Source organism: Blennius ocellaris (assembly GCF_963422515.1).
Source record: "Blennius ocellaris genome assembly, chromosome: 22".
NCBI lineage: Eukaryota > Metazoa > Chordata > Actinopteri > Blenniiformes > Blenniidae > Blennius > Blennius ocellaris.
Window position 1 is genome coordinate 10,722,891 of NC_137671.1, and position 21,389 is coordinate 10,744,279.

Consider the following 21,389-nt stretch of genomic DNA (forward strand, 5'->3'; position numbering starts at 1 on the left):
TGAACCTATTTGTTCACAGAAACACAGAGAGGACTTGATGAGAGATGGTGAAGGTTTTATCACTCTGGACTTCAGGTCCCGCCTCCGCCTCTGCAGTGAGCTGCAGGCTGGAGCTCTAATAAATCAACTCGTTCGACGACACAGCCAAACGTCGACAGATTTGAATAGGATCAGAAAAGTGCTCCGTTCACACTGCAGGTCTTGATGCTCAATTCCGATTTATTGCTGGGATCCGATTTTCGTTTTTTTTTCTCTGTGTGTGTGTGTGCGTGTGTGATTGTTTCAAACTGAGTATGATCGTGATCGTAACGGATGTTTTCGGGCCTCAGAACGCAGAAGACGACGTGAAGTTGCCAGTCAGCGCCAGGGTTGCCAGATGTGACTCACGGTTTCCAGCCCGAGCAACATAAAAACCCACACACCTCAATAAACCCCCCCCCCCCAAAAAAAACAGCCCAAATCTCAGCCTGTGTAGGAATCATGTTAAAACAAATGCAGGAAATAAACAAAGTTAAAAGGTAAGAGAGTTTGGCTCCACAATTGGGGGATGCCGCCATATCTGGCAACGCTGGTCGGCCTGCAGATCCATTTTCAAGTGGTTCCGACAACATCTAGACAACATGAGGAGGTAAAGAAGAAGGAGAATGAGAAAAAAGAGAGCAGAGCTTTTAATATCTTGGCGGAGCCGCTTCCTCCGGCGTTTATCCGTGACGTCAGTCACAAGCATGTCGGAAAACATCTGACTTGATGCCACAAACGAACGAGGCGAACTGGCGTTTTCGCACGGCCACAAAACACGTCCTGGCTTTTTGGACCAAAACCGCCTCGTCCAACACGACCGATCCTCCTGCACACGTTCTCAATCCCGTCGTTTCACTCCTCCCGTCTTCTGCTCGTTGCCATCCTCTGCTGGAGGTCCATCGCTTTGACCTGCCGACCTCGAGTACTTCACCTCCTCCTACCTCCGCTCTTCCTCTCACTCTCCTGAGTGTGAAATCAAGTGTGGTTGAACCACGACCTGACATGTGATGGCTGTTACTGGAGCGGGTGTGTGTGTGTGTGTGTGTGTGTGTGTGTGTGTGTGTGTGTGAGGGTGGGGGGGGGGGGGGGGGGGGGGGTGCATTCACATCTAACAGAATCTGCCCAGTTCTCTGAAATTAATTTGCCGTTCTTCCTCGCTTTTCTACCGTCATCCTACGTTTCTCTCTCGTCCTCTTCGCGTCTGGTCCTCTTCCAACACACACACACACACGCACACGCACACGCACACGCACACACACACACACACACACACACACACACACACACACACACACACACACACACACACACACACACACACACGTGGGGTGACAATCTGCCAAATTCGGCCGGCTGCAAAAATGTATAGCTTCCCCCTTCCTCTCTCTCTGTCTCTCTGTCTCTCTCTCTCTCTCTCTCTCTCCTCCCTCTCTCTCTCTCGCCCCCCTGGGGACTTGGAAGCAGCTGAGATGGACTTTAAAAAGGCCTTGGGCTTTATATCTGTCTCTTTGTTTTTGTTTTTTTCCCTCTCTTCTTTTCTGGATACATGTACTACGGCTGGTGGAAGCCCGTCTGCTTTTATTCCTTTTTTCACCCTTCATCACTCCTTCCCACTGTCCCACCCTCCCCACTCTCTTTACCTCCTGCCACCCCTTCCCCTCATTCTGCCTCCCTTCTTCGTCACGCTCCCCTCGTCTCCTTCCCTCGCCCCATCTCTCTCGCCCTGACTCTGTCCATCTCCCTCCACCCCTTCTTGTCTCCATCCATCCTTCTGTCAGCTGGCAGAAGATGAGTCATGCCTCTAGCTGGGAGGCTAAAACTCTCTCTCTCTCTCTCTCCCGCTCTCTCCCTCGCTCCTTCTTTCCTCTAAATATATCTTCTCTATACTACACCTCCCTCAGTCTTTCGACGTCTCCTCTCCCCTCGTTCCCACACTTCTCTCTGCTCTGCTCCGCCATCTGTTTCCCTGCATCCCTCTGCTTTGTTCTGTCACTTCACCGCAAAGCTCTTCACTTCTTTCTCTCTCAATTTCTCACGCATCCCTTTTTCTCTTGTCAGACTAAAACTTTAGATTGCCCACGTTTGTTCCTCTCTATCTCTCTCACCTCGGATTCTTCCCTTCAAGACTGTCAAAAAGTTGTTTCTTTTTCAGTAAATGTGCTGATGTGTGCCGACACACACTTATTTATCTTTGGTTTTACTGATTTGTTGTTCATATTCTCATTAAAAATTGCTTACGAGCACATTCCCCTTGTGCAAGACCAAAATAGTTGAGAAATTAAAATGAACACGTGCAGATCATTCAAAATGAACTTGTTAAGGTAACTGAAATATGACATTTTGATTTTGGGAAAGTCATTTGGTTTAATCAAAGCTCACAGATTCTTGAATAAAGTGTCTTTTTCTGAATTAGATTTTCAAACACAATTCATTTAGTTACCTTTTGCCCGTCGAGTTGTTTAACAACCCCAAAGTTCTTATAGATTTCTTTTTTTTTTCCCTGGTAGAATTTATTGTTTGAAGTTAACAAAAAAGTTTTTGGTGTTTTAGTTTCAGGAAAGTTTCACGTTTACATGGTAATGTTTTAAAAATGATGGGCATTTATATAAAAAAAATTACAGAAACGCTAAACCCACTGGTGAGTGCTGTTGGTTGTTTTGTAATGAAACCACACACACACACACACACACACACACACACACACACACACACACACACACACACACACACACACACACACACACACACACACACACACACACACACACACACACACACACACACATGCACAGACAACAATATGCTATAAACATGAATAATGGCAAATACACAGACATTCATATGAATTACAGTGACTGTCAACTATAAACCAAGCAAGACTCAGGAGAATAAGGACTAGGAGTCATACCACTCTGGTTGGTATGACCAATATAGCAAAATATAGTATTTTCCCGTTTAGTCAGCGCCATTTGCAAAAAGTTGCGTTTTAGTGACTCCAAGCACCGTTGTCATGTAAATGGACCTGAAAACACAACAGAGGTTTTCCGTTGTCACGTGATTATCGACAAAGGAGCACGGAAACTTCCCTTTATTTTCGTTTTTAAAGATTCTGTCCGTGACAGTGGATGCATCTGCCAGAGTTCGGCTTCATTGTAACGCTGTGACAAACCAGGGATAGGAGAGGATGTCCACAGCCATCTTCATAAATTATTTAGGGCAGGGGGCTCTAGGGAAAATAGGGTGGGAACCAATATAGAGCATTGTGGAAGCTTCCTGTGAGCTAACTGCAGCGGGCTGATTTATAACAGATGAAACTCTCTGGATTCTAATGCCACTCTCATATTAAGTTTCTTAGATAATGTTAGGTGAAAAACGTGCAAGAATGAGAAAAGAGAGACAACCCCAGTATCGAGAGAAATAAAGAGTCAAAACAATCAGTTAGCTTGTACAAGGGCAGAGAAATGAAATCACCTCCTAAGCTGAAGTTCATCGATCTGCAAAGATCTTCACTTCGCTGCCCAGTTTTATTCAAAGTTAAAGTAGGCGGTTACAGTCTCATCCACAGATACAACAAAGCAGGTTAACACCGGTTCCCAGGCCTGTGTGTGTGTGTGTGTGTGTGTGTGTGTGTGTGTGTGTACACTTCTATGTGGTTCACACAGTTGAAGCAGGAATGACCTCAGATAAGATGTCCCCCGGCCCGGAGGCCACAGACCTAGAAGAAAATCTTCTCGTGAATACAAAGAACAAAGACTCGTGGCCTTGCAGGTGTGAAACAGCGACCAGTGGTTATAATAGACAGGCATGATTCAACGATAACTTGCAACATGTTAATTCCCATGATATCAAGTACTAATAATTAACATAAAGTACAAACAGATAAACACTAATAAATCAGTTGCGACTAACTGATTCATAGCGTCTCGGTGGAAGCGGCAGAGCTTACAGAGCACTTGCTGGCCTTGTTTGGCACTGGAAAGCCCGAGAGAGGCTGAATCCCTGATCAGGAAGCCCAGGGAGAAGCCACTGAGGCTGGCTGATAACCCCCCCGACCCCCCCCCCCCCCCCTCGCCCCCAAGTCACCAACTGCTCTTGGTCTCCTGATCCCTTCCCCTGAGAAATTAACACACGCAAAGGAATACACTGAAACAAGCCTATTCGAAAAGCGCAAACATAGACAAGTCTGGCTACACTTCCAGAGGAGGTCTGGATGTATGGAATACTTATAATTCTATGATTAATCTGTTGTTTCGTTTCCTGCGATGCGATGCTGAAATCTACACATGTAGACGTACAGTAGGAGCCTCACACAGCCACGGTGTGTATCCAAGCAACTTTCACATGTTCATTAGTGGATGGGGCGGCAAGTCTCAGCTGGTCTGGCCTGATTTACTGCTTGTCTCTAGATTGATTCATCTGGCCTGTAAATCCCAGGGAAGGCTTGTTCTGTGCCAGGTCAGATAAAACACACACACACACAGGCACGCACGCACGCACGCACACACACACGGAGTCACGCTTCCATCACATAAGAGCATACTGCATTAGCCTACACTTATTTTTCCGGAGCCTTCTCCTGACATGGACCTCCAGCGTTCCCTGCCAAGCCGTGAGCGTTACCCTGACCTGAACCAAATTTATTGCTTCACCCTAAAATTAAATGAATTACTGAGTGGGTGACATGCTTTTGTAGTAACTTTCCTGCACAGAACATGCATTTTCCAGTGTCTGTGCTCCCTGATGATTCCTTTTTATGACCTTCCTCCTGTTATTTCTTATGTCCTGAGCTGCAACCTTAATGTTATATTTGTTTTAGAGTTATATTTAAACCCTAATAATAATTTTAATCGTGGATGACATACTTACAAGTTGGTTTTGGTTAATAAAGATAAATAAATCTGACATAAACAAACATTTTGCATTGATTAGGAAATTACACCACAAATCCAGTAATCACTCTTTTACACATATGACAGTCCTGTTTTTGACTATTATAATTTGTCCCACCAAACAGCATGAATGAAAGACTCCAAGCTCCATGTTTTGGGAACACGGCATGGTGACTTACCAAAAGAATGCAAGATTAATAAGATTAGTGTGGTCTAAATCTGGCCATAAATATCTTTGGTTATATAAAATTGGGTATTTTTGTGAGAACACAGAGTATAAAGTCTGCCTGGCAGCCGATACAGCCACTGTGAGTCATCTCTGTGCTGAAGGTTTATATATTCTTTTCAGTTGCGTTACTACTTTTGGAGCAGTAAAGTTTAAAAAGACCGGCTAATGTAAAAGATCTCCTCCATAAACACCAGACAATATGACTATTTTTATTAATTAAATACAATTTCAGGTGGTGGCATCATCATTATTAAGTTTACAATTCAGACAATAAGGTTACGAGGCGAAACACTGTTCAAATATATGTAATATATATATATATTAATTTTTTTTTTTTTTTAAAGCCTGAAGCAGCTTTATCATTCATACACACTCATGTGAGATGGCAGTAAATGTAAAATTTCACAAATAAAAAAGTCACACTTTTAGCATCTCAGAAAGGAGGTGTAGTATTAGGCATTAAGATCACATCTGCTTCTTTATCTGCTGTCTGGAGGTTTAAAGAATTAAGGTGGACTCGTAGCGTGACGACTCACAGACCCTCCTAAAGACCTCGTCCTGAACACACACTGCATCCAGGGAAGACTTTGTCCCTTTCGCTCACTCGTCAGGGAAAAATGCAAGACTCGGAGCCAGGTTTTGCGACTTGAGGCGCTGCAGCATCTTTTTGCCAGTAAATGCAGCTGAAACTGTATATTTACATCCACTTCACATCTCTTAATTCTGCCACTGGCTACTCTGAACACTAGCGCAGCCACACGCCGGCTCGCTCAAGCACACAGATTATTCAAATGCACACAGCTGTTTCCTACAGGAGCCATGCGAAGCTTACAGCACATATCTTCTCCACTTTATAGCTGGAGAGAGAGGCTGTAAAACCGCTTATAGAATGACGGCCTAAAGCAGCGAGCATATTAGCCTACCTCACTGTAAGCGAAGCGGCACCGTAACGACGGGAGTTTCCACTGTACATTCAGCTGGACGCAGGAGACGCAGGACTCGTTTACACGATAACGTTTCAGGTGAAAACGCTTCATTGTTGCATGGACATACGTATATATGTCGGTCTGAGTTATACAGTTGTTAAAACTTTACCATTTTCCAAAGAAACTCCAGAAAAGAGCAGGGACTGTCCATGCCTGGGGGTCCTGCAGAGACACAGTGTCCTACAGTCATAGGATGCCGTCTATTTAGTGGAAGTGACGTAGAGGAAGTAAAACCCATTGAGATCAAGATCTCTTTCACAAGGGTGGTTCTCTGGAGGCGAGCACATAGAAAGGAATGAACCAAGCCAAGAAGAGTTTTGTATGACACGACACTCTGGACGAATCTGCAGAGAGACTATCTACTATCGCCTCTGTGCGCATGCCAGATTATGTATGCTGGGTTTTAGTTGATCACTATTCAGCACGTTAGTAAATTCTAGATTTCTTTGATAGACTCTTCAACTTCATCCAGGCCTGAAACTTTAGATTTTGGACAGTTGTCACTGGTCACTTGTGTTATTTTCCGCCGATTGTCGGAACACAAAAACAGTCCAGCTCATGCTGAAGTCCTGTTTTGGTCCAGAGTGAATCCTGAGCCAAAATAGCAGAATCAAAACTTATTGAACAGACGCGGGTCTAATCCTTGGATTACGCCCGGTCCTGCGACGGGTCTCACTTGTCGTGTCCTTGTCTCACACTTGCCTTGAGCTTGACTGAGGGGATCTGGCGTCACACGTATACGTCCATATCGAGAAAACTGCCCGGTGTAATTTGTAAGTTTGAAAATAAGCCGCGTTCCACCTTCATGCTTCCCCGCACAAACACAGACAAACAGAGATGGAGTAAAATTTCATCCAGATACACACACACACACACACACACACACACACACACACACACACACACACACACACACACACACACACACACACACACACACACACACACACACACACACACACACATAAGCATGTGCACACACAACAATATGCAGCCTATTCATGCCAGCGGATGACAGAGTGCAATGAGAAAATGCCAAAATGCTGACTACTGAGGGGGAGAGAGCACACGGCTGAAAAATCTCCTATGTCAGACTGCAGAGCTGGCAGAAAAGAAAAGCATTGTTGAACACCCACATACACACACACACACACACACACACACACACACACACACACACACACACACACACACACACACACACACACACACACACACACACACACACACACACACACACACACACACACACACACACACACACACACACACACACACACAGCCTTCGAGGCATTGTGGTGAGACGGCAGCACAGACGAGCTGTCAGAAAAGAAGGTGAACAAAAAGGAACAAAGAGAGAGAAATGGAGGTAGAGATAGAGAGGAGTAAAGGAGAGAGAGCGAGAGAGAGCGAGAGAGAGAGAGGCAGATACACTGGAAGAAGCAGGCTTGAATCTCCTGGCAGTGACCTCCCTCTGTATGCTCCCTCCTCCTCTTCCTCCTCCTCCTCCTCCTCCTCCTTATGCTCGCCATGTACATATTTCACCCACTCAACTTTTTCCTCTTGCGGTTCCCACCTGTTTTGTGTTCCATCACTGTTCATTACCCACTGAAGTATTTATACTCATCCCGACCTCACTCTTCTCTGTGTATCCATCCATCTTCTACACCACTTTTATCCGACTCAAGGTCACAGTGGGCTGGAGCTGACACCAGCCGACTGCGAGCGAAGGCAGAATGCAGCGTGGACCAACTAAAAATACACGGAATTCACTCATACAGCTCTTTTCCAAATATTTCAGCAGAGCCTTCTGGCTGCTTCCGACCTGGTTCTTCGCAGAAGTTGTGGGTTTTTCACCCTCAGAATAATTAATAGCCCCACCCATGAACTAGGCAAGGATGTCATTTCACAAAGTGGTCGCCCATTTAGCACGGAATCTGAAAAAAGAAAAACAAGGGACTGGCAAGCTTGAACCTCCTGTGGAAATTGGTTGCAACAAAAGGAAAAGGGTAACCTTAAGACAATACAACTTGTTGAGATGAAAAAAGAAGAAATACATTTAAAAAAAATAAAATAAATGTTGACTTTGCTCCACGGAAATCATTCAAATCCTACTGGAAGACAATATAACACTGAAACTAGCATGTGAGCAGCTGTGGCTCGGTTGGTAGAGCAACTGTACAGGAAGGTTGTAGGTTCAATTCTGTTCCTCCATGTCATGAGTGTCTTTGAGCAAAACACCGAACCTCAAACTTCTCCCAGTGGATGGATAGAGGGCCTGACATGTGGCTGGTATTTCTATTCTATTCTATTCTATTCTAGCAGGTCAATATCAGAAGCAAGAGATTAATTTACTGTCACACATTGTCAACCTTCCTCTTCAATTTAATTTTGTTATTGTACTATTTGCATTGAGTAAGACGAGAGAGAGAGAGAGAGAGAGAGAGAGAGAGAGAGAGAGAGAGAGAGAGAGAGAGATGAAACCAAATGCCAAAAATGAACAGAGGATAGAGTGAGGCCAGTAAGCGGAGGGGGGGGGGGGTCGCTGAAAGCAGGTGCATAACACACACACACACACACACACACACACACGCACACGCACACGCACACACACACACACACACACACGCAGGACATTGTATACGCAATTAATCTTTTATGTTCCTTCAGGTGTTTCCTTGCTTCACCGCAGCTTCACCTGTTCAGTACTGAAACATGGTCTTTTGTGTGTGTCTGCACACGCGTGTGTGTTTGTGTGTGTGTGTGTGTGTGTGTGTGGCCACACAGTAAAGAGACCCCGGGATGTTTATTTTTGCGTTTGAATGGAGATTATTCCAACATTTCAGACCAACAATGGTCAACTTTCTGGACTCACGCGATGAGAAGAGCGTCACCACAGATCTTAACACTGAATTTCTTTGTGTGGATGTAGAGCTGTTGTCCATTATTCAAACACCACTGTCTTCGTGACAAAACTCTTTTCCATACGAGCATAAAAGTCAAAGTTGGGCCACTGTTGCCTGCTCTGGGAACGCAGGCGGAGGTTGGGAGAAGTTCTGGGAGGTCTCACACCCACCTGTCAAACCCAAGCACTTCTTACTGTCCTCCCAGCTTATTTCTAGAAACCCCCATTTTAACATGGCGGTGGTACGCCTTCATCCGCTTTCCTTTTCCGCTGACCCACCCCTTATTTTCCCCCGCTCACTTTTCCTCCATCTATCCATCCATCCTTCCTTCCTTCCTCCTCTTCTCGCTCTCCTCTCTTGCTCAGTGTGAGTGCTGGCTCAGGCCCAGCGGGTTTTCTAAGAGGGCTATGACACACCACAGCACCATGTGCACACACACACACACACACACACACACACACACACACACACACACACACACACACACACACACACACACACACACACACACACACACACACACACACACACACACACACACACACACACACACACACAGCTGTGATGTGAAGCAGACAGAGGAAGGCAGAAAAACAGAAAGAAATGCATGCTGTGCAAGTACACACCCACACACACACACACACACACACACACACACACACACACACACACACACACACACACACACACACACACACACACACACACACACACACACACGCAGGTCATGACGAGAGAGACTCAGCTACTGCTGCTGAGAAGGAAGCTTGCGGCACACAGATCCGCCTGGATCTGTTTATTTTTTTCCGTATCGCCCTCTCTTCAGTATTTATTTCTGCCTCTTTTCCCTCATCAATTTTTTTCTTTTGCCTCTCTGCACCGATAGGAAATAGCCGAGTCAGCAGACAGAATGGCACTCTAAAGACAATTTTTTTTTTTTTGGGTGAGGGGGGGGGGGGGGGGGGGGGATTAAAAAGTTTGATAAGAACCTAACAGCGCAGTGTTGAGACGGCACGGCGGCTCCGAGGCTCCGATTTAAAGTGGATAAATAAAAAAAATGGTGTAGGGGAGAAAAGTTGTGGGCCGGAAAACTTTCTTCACTCCCCCCTCCCCCTCAGATTGGATAAAGAGGTGCAGAAGACAAGCGGCCTGCTTTTAAACTTCTGTTCTGAACCCTGCAAACATAAATGTCTGAAGACAATTGCTTGTATAAACCAATACCCCCATACAGTTCAGGATTTAAGACAACATTTTTGTGAGGAAAATACACATTATGCTTTACGAGTAAATTAGCTTCCGTCTGCGTCCCTCTGTTTAATCTCTGCCAGCGTGCTCCAGCCGGGCCCAACCCTGACCACAATTTAGCCACGTTTAGCTGGGAGCCGCCGTTAATCTGCCACCCCGTTTCCAACTCAAGGTGTTTTTTTGCACGATCATTATGAAGCTTGGTATTCATGTCAGGATCGCTATTTTGAAAATGCACGACACACTCGGCGCCTGAATACCAAGGACGTAGGTGTAGGCAGCCACAGGGGACGGCGCAGTTAACGGCTGTGTTTTTGCCCTTGATGAAGTTACAGAATATAAGTTGAAAGCAAACAGAGATGATTTGCATTAGAGATCCGTGGTAGGTGTTAAATGCTCAAATATTGTTAGATTGCGGCCTTTAATTATCATGACATACTCTTTCTGTATAAGCGTCTATAAATAGACGCATTCTGTACTCGTTACAATAACTCTAAATGGGCGGAATGAGTTTTGTCTTCAATATCCTCTGAAGAAGTACATTTTCTCACAATGCAGTTTCAGGGGTGTTTTGAATTTGTATCTTCTCCACGTGTGTGTGTGTGTGCGTGTGTGTGTGTGTGTGTGTGTGTAGATTTTCTTATGATAACCGCTGCGAAGCCCTGCAGAAAGAATAGAAAGTAAACTAATTCAGGGAGAGGCAAAAGAAGTAGTTGAGACGTGAAATGGGGACAAGGGGGTTCCTCAGTCACAACTCAAGAAAGCTGTGGTTTTGGAAAACCTCCTTTGGATTCCGTTGACTCGAGAAACGTTGTAGCCTGGTGCGACTCTGACATGAAACAGACGGTGAATTTTGCTCTCCGTGTCGCTGCATGACAGTGGGATCACCTCATGGAGAATGTGACCACACGGGATCATTAGAAGGATCAACAGCAAATGCATGGGCTTAATATTAGGGCAGACCTGGAGATCCGTTATGAGGGAGAGGAGAGTTGCTGTCAGTCGAGCATGGCTGCCTTTCTCCGTGTAAAAACGCCTGTTTCTGCAGCCTCCTCTCCTTCGGTGTTTTCCCCCACCTGATCGCTGTTGCCTCTCTGTTATCTCCCTCCTCTCCCTCTATGCTTCTCATCAGCTCTTCCTCTCTCATTCCTCCAACTCAACCACTCTGCCACACTCCACAGGCTTCAGCAAACGGCTCCCCTGTCATATTATCTCCCCCCCGCGCGCGCACACGCACACACACACGCACACGCACACACACACACACACACACACACACACACACACACACACACACACACACACACACACACACACATCCACAAAGAAACCAACTAACCGCTGAAAGGGAGACATGCCAGCATATCAAAAAAAAAAAAAAAAAAAAAATATATATATATATATATATATATACAGTGTTTACATGAAAAGGCTACATATGCATGGGCATATGTTCTGGTGTAGATGTTTTACACGCATGCATCAATGCAGAGTAACACTGACAGACCCTCACACATGCACACACACACGCACGTTTTACACACAAACCGACATTACACTAGGGGGTGAGAGGGGCCCAAAGAAGGGGGGGGGGATTCACCATTTACCTGATCATTATTTTGACCTGATGCATAAAAAAAAAAAAGCGATGTGAAATAATCTATGTGCAGCTATCTATTACTAATACTCATGGGTGCATGTTAAGATATTCACGGTTCCATCAGCTGAAGCGAAAATGAGCCTTTGATTATTCAAGTATCCAAACATAAGCAAAGCCAGATGTGAGACAACAGCTTCAAAGTCATTAGTTTGGATCTTTATGAGAGACGCGTGAGAGAAATAAAGTCTTTGAGTCATTTTACAAACACTTTAAAGAGCGTTTTATCACCACAGTGTTCCAAGCCTCCCAACTGCACTAAACTGTATATATACCTTGGTTGCGTAGATTTTAATGCTATGGAGGGGGAGAGACACACGAACAAACCGTGATCTGCTCTTGAGGATTTTTCCAAATGTGCCATATACCAAGTCAATGAAAAACTTTTAATTATATAACTCTTTATAAGGCTTTCACTGAAATACCACACCCCAGTGTGTAATCCCAGGATACATCAACACTTTAAAGCCTGTGTAATCCAGCTTTATGTGCCATTTAAACATGATAAAATAAGTTGAAACTACCTAAAAACACTTTTTTCCCCCCACACAATTCCGAGCTTGAAAACTCTGTAAAGTGAGTACATTTCTCACTCGATTTCTGTAAAAGATTAGCAACATGTTATTGAGCAGCACTGCTGTATAATTTGAGTGTCTACTTGGCCGACCGGGTCACTGCTACTTGCACTGTAAAACTTCACATTGGTTTTCCCATCACATCTGGATCACCTTTACTGCACAAATGTAGTGCAGAAGTAAACCTTATTGAAAACAATGGGGAAAATGCATTAAATTAATTTTGTGTGAATTTATTATATTTTTCAAGTCAATCAGACGATGTGCAGATGACGGCGCCTGGCAAAACTCAATAATGCAGAAGTGTGAAAGAATTTTATTGTCATCAATGTAGAGTTATTAGTTTAAAATACCAACAGGATGAAATGTGGATTTATTGTTTGTAAACTTCTGTCATTAAAAAAAAAGTTTTCTTTTGTGGTCCATTCACCTTCTCAATTAATCCTCACTAAATACCTGCCTGATAAAACCTTTGTTTATAAACTTTGGCAATGTTATGTCTAGTTTTGCGACAATGTTGGTAAATTTAAAAAAGAAAAAAAGGAGGGGGGGCGGCTAATAAAGGAGGAACAAAGAACACAGTAACCAGGGCCATTTAGGAAACGCTCGACTTGCATGTCCACAACAATAACAAAGAAATCACAATAAATAAATAAATAAAAACTAAACGTCGATGCCAAGTGAGTGGCCTGAAAGGGGCTCCTGTGTTGGCGTGCCTGTGTTTTTTCTGTGTGGTCCGCTCAAAGGGTTAAAGCCCAAAGTGAACTGAATTGTAAGAAGTTGGTTTCCAAGGGAAACTGTTCGCACCGTTCCAGCTGAGGCGGGAGGAACCAACTGCGTGACACGGCGGGGGTAGGGGTGACCCGATCGCGTCCGCGTCGCGATTTCGCGTCGCGTCGCTTATTAAACGGTCGCACGCGCGTCCGATCGCGTGCTCCGCGGCCGCGGCGACTCCCCTTGGCGACGCGGCGTGTCGCCGTGGCCGTTTTAGCCGCGCGCGTGCGATTTCACCACTTCCCGCCACCCCTGCCGTGGAAGCGGAGTGCTGGGGTCCCTGCCAAGTCGGTTTGAAAAGAGCAGACAAAGGCTTTGAGCCCAGGACGCCCCTCTCTCTCTCTCTCTCTCTCTCCCTCTCTCGCTCTCTCTCTCTCTCTCTCCCCCCTCTCTCTCTCTATCTCTCTCTGCCCACAAAGCCAACCCCGCTCTGTCTCTTTCGCCTTTCTACCATGGAGCTGTGTTTTAGTAGGTGGCGTTAAAAGAGTGTCCGTTTTTTTTCCTCTCCTCCACTTTCCCCCATTCTGCAATGTACGACCGTCTGGATCCCCGCTCGGCCGAGAGAGGAAGGCTTTTTGTGGGTATAATACGAGGAAGCGTCGTCTGAGAGAGGAAGAGAGGGGGAAGGATTGACGCTTTTTCCTCCTCTCCTCCTCCTTCCTTCCTTTCGCCCCCCTCTCCTCCTCTTTTTGGCGGAGAGAGGGGTTGAGGCAGGAATAAACGCTTTTTTTGTTTGTTTGTTTGTTTTCTCTCTCTCTCTCTTATTTTTTAAATACATTTGAATCCTACTGCGCAACCAGAGCGGATCACGTGTCGTTGGAGAGTTGGATCAATTTTTGCACAGTTCAGTGTGAGAGAAAAAGAGAGAAACACACACAACTCCTATTTCTTTTCTTTTGACTTCTGTGGATAACTGAGACTGTTGATACTTTTTTCTTTTTCTTTTTTTTTTCTTTTTTGCATAATTGCAACAGAGGAGGGTGTTTAAAGTGGGCTTCCTTCTTTCAGCCTTGGAGGTGTGGAGTATTAATTCTTATATGCCTGGGTTTTGAAAAACAATGGAGACGCACATCTCGTGCCTCTTCCCGGAAATTTTGGCCATGATCTTCAGCTATCTGGACGTGAGGGACAAAGGCAGGGTGGCCCAAGTGTGCATCGCTTGGAGGGACGCATCCTACCACAAGTCAGTGTGGAGGGGGGTGGAGGCCAAGCTGCACCTCCGCCGGGCCAATCCCTCCTTGTTCCCCAGCCTCCAGGCCAGGGGCATCCGGAGGGTCCAGATCCTGTCCCTGCGCCGGAGCCTCAGCTATGTCATCCAGGGGATGCCCAACATCGAGTCCCTCAACCTGTCGGGCTGTTACAACCTCACCGACAACGGGCTGGGTCACGCGTTCGTGCAGGAGATCCCGTCGCTCCGGGTCTTGAACCTGAGCCTGTGCAAGCAGATCACGGACTCCAGCCTGGGCAGGATCGCCCAGTACCTGAAGAACCTGGAGGTGCTGGAGCTCGGCGGCTGCAGCAACATCACCAACACCGGGCTTCTGTTGATAGCCTGGGGCCTCCACCGGCTCAAGAGCCTCAACCTGAGGTCCTGCAGGCATGTGTCGGACGTGGGGATCGGACACTTGGCGGGTATGACCCGTAGCGCAGCGGAGGGCTGCCTGAACCTGGAGTACCTGACTCTGCAGGACTGTCAGAAGCTGACGGACCTGTCACTCAAACACATCTCCAAGGGGCTGACCAAGCTCCGGGTGTTGAACCTGAGCTTCTGCGGGGGGATCTCGGACGCGGGGATGATCCACCTCTCCCACATGGCCTCCCTGTGGAGCCTCAACCTGCGCTCCTGCGACAACATCAGCGACACGGGCACCATGCACCTCGCCATGGGCACGCTGAGGCTCTCCGGACTCGACGTCTCCTTCTGCGACAAGATCGGGGACCAAACTCTGGCGTACATCGCCCAGGGGCTCTACCAGCTCAAGTCCCTGTCCCTGTGCTCGTGTCACATCTCCGACGACGGGATCAACCGCATGGTGAGGCAGATGCACGAGCTGAGGACCCTGAACATTGGACAGTGCGTCCGGATCACGGACAAAGGGCTGGAGCTCATAGCCGACCACCTGACCCAGCTGGCCGGCATCGACCTGTATGGATGTACCAAGATCACCAAGAGGGGACTGGAGAGGATCACTCAGCTCCCCTGCCTTAAAGTGTTGAATCTGGGACTCTGGCAGATGACAGAGAGTGAGAAAGTGAGGTGATTGGAAATGTTTATTTCTGAGTGTGTGTGTGTGTGTGTGTGTTCTTTTTCTTTTCTGGATGGGGGACATGGGGAACATAAGGAAGTGGGGCTGAATGGGCGGGGAAATTTCTTTTCTTTTTTTCTTCTTTTTTTAAATCTAAAAAGAGAGAAAGGCTTCCTTTATCCTCCTGCTTCAGGTGTCATCCTCACATGTGTCCAGAGTTTTACGTTCAATGTCTTATTTTACTTCCTTACGTTTGGCCTTGCAGGATTTTAAATTAGTGTTTGGTATGACTTTTAATATTCTGCCTGGTAGAAAGCAATTAAAACTTTTGTTATTGAGCTCATTAAAAAAAGAAAAACCCCTGTTAACAAATGCTTTGATCTCATATTGAGTTTTAATATCTCGTAAAATGTGACTTTGAACTGGGGGGGGAGAAAAAAAAAACTTCAGCTTGTTTCACTTTCTACATTTAGTACTCTTCATTTCCTGACACCGGAAGATTCTGGAAGTGAAACTTGCACTCATTCAAACAATTCTTTTCAATCATTCGAAGCAAAGAAGGAGGTTTTAAAACTTAAATTTTTTTATTTTTTTTTGCAGTGAGTCTGCGTTTGAGACATTTATGACTAATCTACGCTACAGCCATCACGCCTAAAAACATTTGGCTACCTCGTATTTGGTTATTTTCTTTTTTTAAAGGGTGTATACTGTTCGAGAGAGAGCGAGAGAGACTGGGAGAAAATGTGCCTAAAGGGACTGTGTCGGCCCCCTCCCCCATCCCCTCCCCTCCGCCTCTCCCTCCCCTCTTCCATGAGCAGAGCTGGAGAAAGGAGACCAGGACACAATCTAACTACCTTTGTTAATTTACCCCCGTAAACAGCAACACATTTCCAGGGAGCGAGAAAGAGAGAGCGGGAGAGAGAAAGGAAGGACGAGCGAGCTGTCAAAGCAAGCTGCATCACAAGAAGACAGGGCTTTATGCAAAAAAAAACCCACATAAAGAGCTTTCTTTTATTGTTTTCCTTCATTTCTTTAGGGACAAAGTCCAACTTTTAACGTCCTCTGGAGACGTGTTGTATTCAAGCTTTGACCAATATAAAGGAGGCGGGACTACGATGGAGAAATACCTATAGATTCTATGATGATGTACGGAGGAATGTCACACGTGAAACGAGCAGGATCGAACCATTATTAAACACAGTGTATGTCCTTATAGGACAATCAGGCTGTAGGTATTTTTAATTGTTTGCTTTTTTTCTCTCCTTCTTTTGTAAAGGGATGCTTGTGTGGATTAATGTCAGTGAATGTTGCTCAGAGCATCGTACTTCAAATTGAAGTGATTTCTATTTCCTACCCTTTGTCGATGGAAACGAATCAGGTTTGTTTTTTTGTTTTTTTGTTTGCCTTGTGGTTTTTCTTTTCTTTTTTTTCAAATTTTCCCACGTCAATGCCAACACAGGTCGCATTCATATTCATGTTCCTCTCGCCAGCATGGAGTATGGAGAGATGGGGGGGGGGGAGGAAGAGAGGAGGGCAGGGATATCTCTTCTTTCCTCCTCTTTTTCTCCCATCTCTTCACCCCTCTTCTCCTCTCTGAATAAAAAATACCCTGAATCCATTTTGAGACATGCTTAGAATAAGGAGCAATCGATTATTTTTCTTTCTCTCGCCTCCCGTCTCGGGTTACAAGCGAATGCGTCTTTTTCTTGCTCTCTCTCTCTCCATCTCTCTTTCTTTCACACACACATGCACGCGCACCCTGGTGCCGGCGTGCGCGTTTCAATGTAATGCAATGACCTGCTAGAAAAATTAATATACGGATGTGCGTCCTGCTGAAGAAGCTGTGTGTGTCTGAAATTGAAAAGATGTACTGTATATTATGTGTTTGTAAAGAGAGAAATGCAGAATCCCAAATTTAAAATTGTTTTATATTCTTACGGTTAAAACAAATAAAGATATTTATATAATGAATGAATGAAGAACGGTGTGGCTCACTTTTGTGTTGGAGCAATTGTCAACAGTTTCCATGATTTGTTGTTGTTTACCCACTAATGCCACCTGCTATGATCCAGTCCTGCACTGACATGTTACATAGGTGTTCTATTTATTGTTTTTTAAATGCGTGGCTACTAATAATCTCCCACACATTTTGTGAGTATCGTCCCTGATCAGTCCTGTCTCGATTCTCAAGAGAGAGCGAAAGAGCTGAAAGAGGAAAGAAAGAAAAAAAGTCTTGTGTGTTGTTTTATTATTTATGAGGAGATTCAAAATGGATGCTTGCCGTCTTGATTTGGCTGCAGTGCCTGTGTAATTAATTACCACACGGCGTTTATTATGGGAAACTGTTCTAGGCTGCTGATTTTTAATTTATTTGTTTATTTATTTATTTGTTTTAATCAGTAATGTCTGTTTATGTTTTTTCTTTCTACCTCTTCTCCACAAAAACAAACACAAAGGTGTTTCATTTTAACTTGACTGGACGGGCAGCGGAGTTTCACATGTAAGTCACAAGGTTTCAAGGTGTCGGTTTAAAAGGGGTTAGGGTTAAACTTAGTGGATTTCATGGTTTAAATAGAAGGGTTTAGGTATTAGTTTTGCCCCCCCCCCCCTCCCTACAGGGTTTCATTTCACATGTGGAGGAGCTGCGTCTGTGCGGCGGCTGCATGCGCAGAGTAATGAGATCTAAAAGTTGGTTAGAGCAGATTTCCCTCTCTCTGCTTTCTATCAGGACGTGTCCTGTGTGTGAAGTGACACGCACACGCACACACACACACACACACACACACACACACACACACACACACACACACACACACACACACACACACACACACACACACACACACCGACTGAGGGTTGCCAGGCCAGTCAGTAGCCATTGTCTGTCTTTAGAAGTTACGAAGGCAGGTTTTTAGTTGGGTCTTTTTCTATTTTCTTTTTTCTCCCCTTCTCTTCCTCTTTTTCTCCTCCTCTTGTTCAGTCACGCATACCAGATCTTCGACCAGGCAAGAGACCCCCTCCCTCCTCTCACTGAACACCCCCCCCCCTTTTTCTATCACCACACACACACACACACACTTCTTTTTAGCATTCCACACCATCATTCAAAGCATTTAAGCATTCTCTCTCTCCTGACTCTCTGTCCATGGGGATTTGGGGATAAAGGCCAGCAGAGGGATTGTTGACCACAGGGACCGAGAGAGACAGAAAGAAAGACACACACACACACACCGTCGCGCAGAGTGTCACTGTTCACTGTTTCTTAACTTTGCTTCAGTTGCCCTTTGGTCTTGGGCAACAGCACTGCCACCAGCGCACACTGGGATGTAAAATATTTTGTCTCGTGACATTTTTGCGCCGCTTCAACTCAGAAACATCTGAAATGTGTTTATCAGCCACGGAGAGAGAAAAACCACGCAGACTTACAAGTCAGACCAGCTTTGAACCACTGTTGTGTATGGATTTTCTTTATTTTTTTCCCTTTATAGTAAGGATTAATTAAACCGTAGCGCCTTAGAACTTACTATGGTGGGAGCTGGACAATGACATTAGTTTTCCAATACATTTGGTATGGAAAGACTTTTTTTTTTTTTATGAAAGCGACAAGGTCATATCACACATTTCTTAGAAAACGATCTGCAGCCTGAAATGTGGAGTGATAAAGATACAATCAGCTGCATTCAAATGATAATGTGATACTTTATTAATCCCCACAGGGAAAATCTCTTTTTGTCCCCTACCCACCACAGAGGGGTCAGAGGTCAGAGCTCTGCTCCAGAGCCCCACAGCTGGAGCTACTGGGAGAGCTCTCGTCTTGCTCAAGGACACATCAGCAGCGAGGAAGGTTGTCATGTTTTAACATCGGGTCACCTTGCCTCCTTGTGCCTCTCGCTGTGTTTTTTGAGTCCTTGAGGAGGTGAGGCAGACCACCTGTGAAGCGCCAGTTATTCTCATTTTTAAATACTTAAAATCCCTTCTTTTTTTCACCCGATGAAACGATTCCCCCCCGAACAATCTGTGAGGCGAATACAAACTCCTCCATTATTCTATAAGTTGCCGTCTCAATTTGCATTCTGAATATAGCGAGCCGAGTGTGAATTAAGGTGCAGTTCTGCTGCAGGAGGCTCAGTTATTGATAGATCATCCTATTGCATAGCATGCAGGTTAACTTTGAATTGTATTTTTTTTTTAAAAAAGACCAATCTTTTTCTAAACATGAAAGAAACCCATCAAATAATGTCACTGTAAGTCAGCAAAAGCTGTCAATACAATGGAAAACTACAACTGAGAATGTAAACACTATCAATTTTACAACTGTGAAGCACAGTCATGATTCTAGTTTGTGACAATCGTGCAAACATATATCCAGTAAATCCAGCCGTTGGATATTATTCATCCATGAATCCATCTTTTAGACTGGTTCATCCAGTTTAAGGTAGCTAAAGCCTGTGCTCTCTTTTTGCCTTATCCTCCTTTTTCTTGCCCTCATGTTGTCTAGACTTTGTCGGCTCTTATTTGACAACCACTAGAAAATGAATCTACACGTGCTGACCGGCGTTGCCAGATACGGCGGTGTCCCCCAATTGGGGAGCCAAACTCTCTCACCTTGCTTATTTTGTGCATTTGAGTGTTCATGGCGTGTTCATTATTGCATTATATTAGCTTCACGGTTTTAACATGATTCCCCCACACAGGCTGAGATTTGGGCGGGTTTTTATTGAGGTGTGTGGGTTTTACGTTGTTTGGGCTGAAAACAGTGAGTCACATCTGGAAACCCTGGTGCAGACCTGGGTGACATGCATGCTCAGCGTGACTTCACGTAGTCTTGTGACATCTCGTCCGCGGACAACTCGTCCACAGATGATCGAGCCGGGGTTTTAGAATTTCCCCACTCTTGGACCCGTGTTCAAAAAAACCTGTTTTCACGCTTCAAAACAAACAGCACGTTGAGATTAACCGGTTTCCTGGTGTGGACGGCCCCAAAGTCAAGAGGAAAGATAAGAGTCTTCATGAAATCCCGACTTCTGAACAGTATCCAGACTACACATTGCCTTTTGTGTCCAGAAAGAGGCCAGAAAACCCTGGAAACCACACGTTAAATCGCAAACAACAAGTTGCATTTAGTTGCTTGTTTGTCCTTTGCTTCAAATCTTAATCAGTTCAAGTGACCGAAGCCTTGGAAAGTACAGAATTCTCCTTCGATACCCTGGAGCGAGTGTATAAAATGCCTTTAAAAGGGAATAATAAAAGAGACGTACCTGAAAACTGTGCTCAGGTGTAGTACTTAACTAGATGTACTTAATTATCCCTCGCCGCTGCCCGCCTGACCCTCGCTTTTAGTCTGTTTAGCTGAATATGTCTGGCTTCAGGCGGTGCTGCCTGCACAAAGCTTTTATATTCTTCTAGTACACCGTCTACTTAAACAAGCGACGCACAAATTAAACAAAATGTTCTGACATGATGTTCACGTGGCAAACAGAGACGAACGCTCGAAGTCAGAATGAGCCTAAAAGCTGGCACCGCGCTCCTCGCCATTAGCGCCACTTTCCCCGAGTCGATGACGACCACAACCGCCTGAGCCGGATGGCAAGGGGGGGGGGGGGGGGGGGGGGGGGGCGACGGGGTTGGGTTCTGCCGTGCTCAGGGAGGAGAGTTCACGGTGCACCCGTTGCACCGCCGCGCCGTAGGTTAGCCGGAATCAAAGCCTGCGCCAAATGGCTTCGCGTGAAGACGGCATCTTCCTCTCTCCCTGCCTGTCAGCTTGACTGACAGCTCCCCAGCGCGGTAATTCAAAAAACCTACAGGCACCTTAATTAGACAAAGTTTTCACATGTAGGTCGCTTTTTCATAATAGAGTGCTG

General features: G+C 45.4%; 2 protein-coding genes across 5 annotated transcripts in view; one reads left to right on the forward strand and one right to left on the reverse strand.

Annotated features, from left to right (window-relative positions):
• Nucleotides 1-21,389, reverse strand: part of wnt5b (wingless-type MMTV integration site family, member 5b) — an 83,827-nt gene that overhangs the window by 15,895 nt on the left and 46,543 nt on the right. The gene's annotated exons all lie outside the window — the stretch shown is intronic.
• Nucleotides 14,241-15,724, forward strand: fbxl14b (F-box and leucine-rich repeat protein 14b). The gene has a single exon (XM_080518334.1). It carries the CDS (start codon nt 14,341-14,343, stop codon nt 15,541-15,543), a length of 1,203 nt encoding a protein of 400 aa, XP_080374460.1. The 5' UTR covers nt 14,241-14,340; the 3' UTR covers nt 15,544-15,724.

Bases quoted from the DNA above. Each gene is read 5' to 3' on its own strand.
- fbxl14b (XM_080518334.1), top strand. From the start codon at position 14,341: ATGGAGACGCACATCTCGTGCCTCTTCCCGGAAATTTTGGCCATGATC.